This window comes from Eptatretus burgeri, chromosome 16 (assembly GCF_056783735.1).
Source record: "Eptatretus burgeri isolate ZD-2024b chromosome 16, Ebu_testis_v1, whole genome shotgun sequence".
NCBI classification, from domain to species: Eukaryota; Metazoa; Chordata; class Myxini; order Myxiniformes; family Myxinidae; genus Eptatretus; species Eptatretus burgeri.
The window spans coordinates 37,610,338-37,617,837 of record NC_140976.1 but is presented as its reverse complement, the minus strand read 5'-3'; the positions used below and the strand labels follow the sequence as shown (position 1 = coordinate 37,617,837).

General features: G+C 46.7%; 1 protein-coding gene across 6 annotated transcripts in view; it reads left to right on the top strand.

The window, feature by feature from the left end:
- LOC147010870 (la-related protein 1-like) overlaps nucleotides 1-7,500 on the top strand; it is a 221,043-nt gene that overhangs the window by 111,194 nt on the left and 102,349 nt on the right. For all 6 annotated transcript variants that reach the window (XR_015052200.1, XM_085858857.1, XM_085858860.1 and 3 more), the window contains one exon: nucleotides 2,394-2,538. Coding sequence is in view for 5 of the 6 variants with exons in the window: in XM_085858857.1 (XP_085714983.1) it covers nucleotides 2,394-2,538 (145 nt within the window). In the remaining variant the exon portion in view is untranslated. The remainder of the gene's footprint in view (nucleotides 1-2,393; nucleotides 2,539-7,500) is intronic.

Sequence of the window (7,500 nt, the reverse complement as noted above, 5' to 3'; positions counted from 1 at the left end):
AGGGAACAGAGTGTCCGGCACCCATTGAATGCGAGCAAACACTCCAGGGTTTGCTCTTTTATAAGGCCGGCCTGGAAGCTTCAAGAATGTGCTCGTCACTGAGTGGGGCCTGCGTGCAGATTGGTGTTCCGCCTCCCTTGCCCTGCCAATTCGAGTTTCTGTAGCGAGTCCTCTCAGTCGGGGCTTCTGGCTATCCTAACATTCAGACCTCGCTTGCCACCGCTTAAGGCGAGCAAGCATTCAGCTGGTTCGAGGCGCACAAGAACGATTATGGGGGAAACAAACGGAGCCGATTCCTCTTTGGTCAATGCTGACCAAGCATAGCCCGGGCGTGTGATATACATCACAAAGGCGTACAATGGGGTTAACGGTTGAGAGTTGCAGGATGAGGGATCTCTTTTAGAGCAGGGGAATTTGAGGTTATGTAACTGTACTTAATGTCTTGATTGTCTTACGTGCATGTAGGAGGAGATCATGTCAAACTGCGGTCTGTATTAAATAAAAGTGTGTGTACTTATGTGTGGTGTGAGGTGGGGTGGGGGGGGAGAGAGAGAGAGAGAGAGAGAGAGAGAGAGAGAGAGAGAGAGAGAGAGAGAGAGAGAGAGAGAGAGAGAGAGAGAGAGAGAGAGAGAGAGAGAGAGAGAGAGAGAGAGAGAGAGAGAGAGAGAGAGAGAGAGAGAGAGAGAGAGAGAGAGAGAGAGAGAGACAGAGAGAGACAGAGAGAGACAGAGAGAGACAGAGAGAGACAGAGAGAGACAGAGAGAGACAGAGAGAGACAGAGAGAGACAGAGAGAGACAGAGAGAGACAGAGAGAGAGAGAGACAGAGAGAGAGAGAGAGAGACAGACACAGACAGACACAGACAGACACAGACAGACACAGACAGACACAGACAGACACAGACAGACACAGACAGACACAGACAGACACAGACAGACACAGACAGACACAGACAGACACAGACAGACACAGACAGACACAGACAGACACAGACAGACACAGACAGACAGACAGAGACAGACAGACAGAGACAGAGACAGAGACAGAGACAGAGACAGAGACAGAGACAGAGACAGACAGACAGACACAGAGACAGACAGACAGACAGAGACAGACACAGAGACACAGAGAGACAGAGACACAGAGAGACAGAGAGACAGAGACACAGAGAGACAGAGAGACAGAGACACAGAGACACAGAGACACAGAGAGACAGAGACACAGAGAGACAGAGACACAGAGACACAGAGACACAGAGACAGAAAATTAACGATAAAGTGAATGAAGGAAGGGATCAGCACATGCCCGCATCAAATGGCTCCCAACGCCTTGCCGACAACCTTCCATGTGCAAAAGAAAAATAGGGGGTGAATCCTAATCTACCCGTTTAAATGCAGTTTGGATCCCACTGACCCATCTAAAGGTAAGGGACTATTCTAATCTTTTATTACGGAAATAACTACACTGAAGGACTTAAGTGTTGTGAGTGCACATTTACAATAGCGGTTTCTCAAAACTGCAACAATATGTTGAATAAGTGTCATGTGTTTGTCGATAGTAAGACCGAGTATTTTTGGTGTCTGTCTAGCAGAATAATTTGATTGAATAATGTAATGTGAGAGTGCATGTGGGATTTGTGGAAAGTTACTAGATTTTACGGAAGTAACGTTCGTGAAGGTGTATGTGAGTGAGTCGGCAGCCTGTTGGGTTTTGTGACGTTGCATAGCAATTGCGAGATAATCTGCCTAGAAAAGGAGTGTTGTACATAATGGTTGGTGGGGTGGGGAGACCCTGGCGAAACATTAAAGAGGGTGGGGTAGAGTTCGCAGTCCTGAAGTACTCCATTTTGAAGCATTCTGGTATGACATAGGAAGTCTGGATTATTGACTTGAGGATTTCATTTTGTATTGCAAGCATTTTAGTTACAACTTGAAATCTGCCTGAGTTATCCAAAATAAAAAAAAATTCGAAAGAAAAAATTGTTGCCACAATCAATGCCCTGTCATGTAAACTATTTGTGCCATGTGCTGCTCAGGTTCATTGCTGTTTCCTTATATCTCAAATGTTTACTCGTCACTCACCCAGAGGTCGTGACATTCTAACTCCCGTCTCTGCTGTACCTTTCCGATATTTAATGTTTATTGGTCCAGGTAATTGGTTTTAAATACATTTTTCTCATTTCCTCTCCTCACGTCCAGATGTTTCTCTGGCACAATATCTTCACGTCGAGTTGGGTGTGCACTTGATATGTGTCTGATATAAATTTTGTTGGTGCAGCCAAATTTTATGCCGACCCCTCCACAGTGACATCTAACTGCGTCACTGTTTAGTTTGCCCCCACCTTTCTCAGTTTGCAATGCCACTGATCCTAAATACTTGTTCCTTTTTCTCTAGTGAATACTACTTCAGTGAGGAAAACCTGCAAAGAGATTTCTTCTTGCGGAGGAGGATGGACTGTCAGGGATTTTTACCCCTGGCTCTTGTGGCTGGTTTTCATCGAGTGCAGACCCTCACTACCGAGATTGATGTCATACGGCAGGTCAGCCTCCAAGCAGATTGTTGTAAAGTTTGTAGCTGTTATTTTAGAACATTGGTGGATTATGATGGTGTGTTCTTTCATCATTTTTTGATACTTGGCCAAATTTGGGAATTAACCCTGGTAATTTTCAATCATGTAAATGAAATTCCTCAGTACTCGGTAAAGGTAATTATTTTGGATTCTTACATTGTGATCTGCTGCTCATGTGTAGTTGGATGGCTGAATGATTAGGATATAAAACTTGTATCCCAGAGGATGTGGATGCAAATAATACTGCTGCCATCAGTTATATGGATTTGGATTCCAAGGTTCTGGAATCCAGTCCAGTCTCAAAAAATAGCTTGCCACGATCTCAATGTCAGTGAAAAACCCTTACTCTTCCATGAACCTTGAGTTTTGTATACAAAAATAAATGAATAAATAAACAAGAAAAACCTCATGAAAATTTCCTTCAGGGAAGAGATGGATGTTGACAGAAGCAGATTGCCTTCAATGTCTGATGATAATCCACACTTTATACACGACAATATCCTGCTCTCAGGATGTCTTTGATTGGATGCCAAAATGCTACCTGTAAATAAAATGTGGTACTGTACAATTTCCTTGTCACCCCCTCTCCCCCATACAATAAGTAAGTCATTGTATTTCGTGGAAAGTTGGAGGGTGGGATCGATAGCTCGACTGTGTAAGTGTCGCGTGGTCCATGTGGATTTGAGTTGGTTATATTGCCATGTCACAGGGACCTGTCAGGGTAAGTCGTATTTTAAAACGTGACATTGAGGGGGCAGCATATGTAATTTATAAGTGTTACACACTTTCTAAAAGCCATCACGATCTGTCTGGCCCAGTGTGTGCCAGCCATGGCGGTGGAATGCGCTGTAGGGCGTGGGAGCGGGCAATGGGTTTGTCTTTATTAGGGCCACCCCGTGGGTGGGACGGCCCAGAGGAGCACTCCACCCTGGAGGAGGGGCTGAGAGAAAGGACACATCAGAGCTCCCGGAGTGCAGGAAGATGACGATGAAGAAGAGGCGCCAACAACAGAGGGTCAGGAGGGCTGGTTCTTGGAGCATGTCCGGAGGTGCTCGTCTTTGCTCGTGCTCCTTGTGGCTGGCTTGTCTCGTCTTTGGGCTCACTTTGTCATTGGTTTGCTTCGTCGCTGGCTTCCAGAATGGGCTGCATCATCGCATTCCACCCTGTACATAGTGCTAAAGGAAAGTCCTCGCCTGCAATTTAAACGTTTGTATAAATGTGATCTGTGGTGCCTCGTGTGGGTAAGGTTTTATTTATTGATATTTATTTCATTGTGCGTATGTTTGCTGTTCCCTTCTCCCCCCCCCCCCCCTTGTGTCTGTTGATTTGCTTGGTTTGTTCCAAACTGCTCATCTCATCCACCTTTTCCCCTGTTTTCATGATGAATAAACCTTTAAAAAGGAAACATGTGTTTGGTACATCTGCTTTCCGTCCGTGTGTCATTAATTTTGGCTCATTTGGGTGACCTTGGGGATCGTTGGAGTTGTAAAGTCAAAACTAAATGCAGTAGTAATTTGAAACCATTTGGCCATTTCCTGGGACAAAGGATCCTGGCGCTGAGGCATATCACGTCAGTAAGCCTCAGACGTGACATCACTTTGTATGTTAAAATATATAAATCGTACTTTGTATGATTTTTAACAAATGTAATTTGTTTTAAATGGTCAAGAGCTCGGTGGCGATCACTTCAAATCGTACGGTCTGATAGACTTGCTCGTTGTGTACCCGCTGTAAGAACAACTGAGAAGTTTTGTTGTCCCAACAAGTTCCCGCTTTTTTATATGGGCACACTGCAAGTCAAGGAAAACCATTTTCACAATGAAAACCAGCTGGTTGTATCAATATACAAAGTTCTGATTTGTTATCTTGAGCCTACAGGCCTCACGAGAAAACAAATGTCCCTCGTATCCTGGCAAGTGACCTGAATTAACCTTTAAACTTTATTCACAACAAACACCATCAAACAAATTGAGTTAGTGGTTTAAATCATATGCTCAAATTTGGGAACATGACACATATCAGTTAATTAACAATGTCAAACTCGAGGTCAGGACCATCTCCCTGAACATATTGTTACGAATCTGCCGCCCACCCAGCGTGCGAACGACCTCTTTTAAACTGAATCGCGGCCGGACGCCCACCGGACGAACAATTCAGTCGCGACTTTCCGGAACAACGCCCGAAACCAGTCACGGGTGTGCTCCAAGCGCACACCACGGCCTAGTCAACACTCTACCCGCGAGCGACAGGGTCAATCGCCGAATTATCGATATACCTAATAATTCGCGCGGGCAGACTACCGAGAGACCGTACCTCAGCGAGGTCTGCTTGGACACGAACCGCTTAAGCGGTTCGTTCCGTTCTGGGATAACCGAGCGGTGTATTATCGCGAGACCTCGCTGGACCCAATTATTTTATCGGCCATTTAAAAGCCCGCTAAATTCCGAGAGCAATACGGCGGTTCAATGGGGAAAGAGGACACGACGAACAGGTTCTCATTCAAACAAGCAGATTTATTTATAAAACGACACATATACAGTCATGCATTCAGGTATGCAAAACACTAACATGCACGTAACCAGAGAAGCAATGGAATTGGCGGGAAGGGACAAGACACGAGCAAGGTAAAGCACTACAACTGTCTATTATTATTATTCACAAGCACTTATACAGGTTCTACTTAACGGGACACGGCGCCACAACTTCCACACAAATAAACAAAGAAAAGACCACCCTCATAGACAAGGGTATCAGGCTGGACCCGTAGGCCTTTATGATGTGGAACTTGGCGGACCGAAGGAGTTCCATGAGACCGTTGCAGGTTACCTGCACCCTCGTGGTGACTGGCTTGGGCGACCATCGATGGACCCTCTCCAGCCCTCACCGTCTGACTCTCCACCGACTGAACGCTAACACGGCGCTCCGTTCTCTGTTCTCTCCACGCAGCTCCCACCCCCACCAAGTCCTCAGCGTCTCAACGCGCCCTTTTATCTCGATGGCGCATCGCCCTCCCTTCGCGGTGCGCGGGGGAGGAAAATTCCAGGAGAGATCAGCTTGACTCTTTCGGTCGTTGCCCAACCGTCACTTCTGTTTACCAGTTCTGAGGGGAAATTCCAAGAAGTGTGTTATTGGAGCTTCTTCTTGTTCTCCATGGCGTAGATGTTATTTGCTGCGGCGAGGTTTGTGGTGTGGTTGGTGGTTGGCGTTGTGGTTGAGATGGTGGTTAGGTGATTGGCAGGGTGGAGAAGGTGGTGAGGCGATGTTGGTGTTTGTGGGTATAGTGGTGAGGATGGCATGGTTTGTTGAGATGCGGGTGTGGTTCTGGAAAGGCGGTTGGTCTGAAGCGGTTGTTCAGAGTGATGTTGGTGGTGGTAGTGGTTGGTGTGAAGCGGTTGTTCAGAGTGATGTTGGTGGTGGTAGTGGTTGGTGTGAAGCGGTTGATCCAAAATAACGATAGCAAAAGAATAATGGCTAACTCAAAGATCACAGCCCTGATAACATGAATAAATCCCTTTAAACATCGGTGGGGAAATCTATCTGAACACACACTTAGTGATATAACTGATCTTGGGGATATCCTTTATGGTGTCCTGTGAATTTCCACAGCCGTAACAATATCTTTGGCATTCGATAGTGTGCAGGCATCCTGCTTTGTTTGTCATGCTTGTTGACTGCAGCAAGCAAGGCTGCTTTCATACCTGGCTTTTACTGACTTCCTCCATGTGCGCAGTTTATCTTATCAATGTAGTCCTCTCCATTTCTTTCCCAGTGAAGGATGGACTCCCCCAAAGCCGTGTTTTAGTCCTGTCTTATTTTTCAACATTAATGACCTCTCCGATGCTCTGGAAAACTCTTCATCTTTGCAGATGACTCAACATTGTCGTACAGCATCCCAAGTCATGTAAACAATGGGGTTCTACACCACTTTTCACATTTTGAGTGTCATTTTTGCAAACCAAACAGCTGTGGCCAACACCATCCCCTTGCCAGGCCCCCAAAACCGAAACCATTCTTAAAACAGGCTCCAGAATTGCTCTGGCCAGCTCAAGCGGCTCGCTCTGTGAAGCCCATCATCCCGACTGCAGTCGAGCCAACAGCACCAGCGCCTGCACCTCCCATCCTTATATGTCGCAAAATTGTGTCACAATGTCACAAACAATACACAGCAGCACACATCAACAAACAGCAACAAAAAATATATATCCTAGTTGAAACACTCGCCAACATATGTGGAGTTGGGCCAGGCTCCACTATAGTTCACTATTAGAGATACCTCTGACAAAGCATATACCCAGCAAATGTACATGGTTGGAATCAGTGTGACTTCAACCTGGCGCTGTGCTGTGTAGTCTGCGGAAGTCACAAAGAGATCATGAGATACTGGTGCAGCACCATGCGAAACACCCTGCACCCTGCAAAACTCGAATTCAGCCATGAGACCACAAGCTCAGCTGGGAGTCCCCCCACTAAGTGGGCAGAAGGACCCCTTTGGCCTCTTTGGGGCAACCATTGGCCTGCAGGGTAGGGTTCTGTCTTGTGCCAATGTACAAGCTACACTGTGGTGTGCCACCCTCCTTACTACTGACTGCACGGCACACAAGGGTCTTCAATGCGCGTCGGTCCTGGAGGGCACTGCTCCCTGGGAGATGTGTGTGCACTGCATGTGCCGCATGGAAGTCCACGGGCTCGAGATTGTTTGTCCCGAGTGTTGTGTTTCAGAGAGTCCACTGGACATTGACATCAGACTGCAAGGCCGATGATTTGGCACAGACAGCATGGTGCGCCCGGCTCCGCACCTCTGCATTGTGGGGCCCAACTGTGCTGATCACCAGTGGGATCTTGACCTCAGTACCAAGGTTGAATATGCCAAAACCCAACGTCGGCATGCTATGTAGGAGCGCACAGCCTACAATGAAGCCTATCACGAGCGTT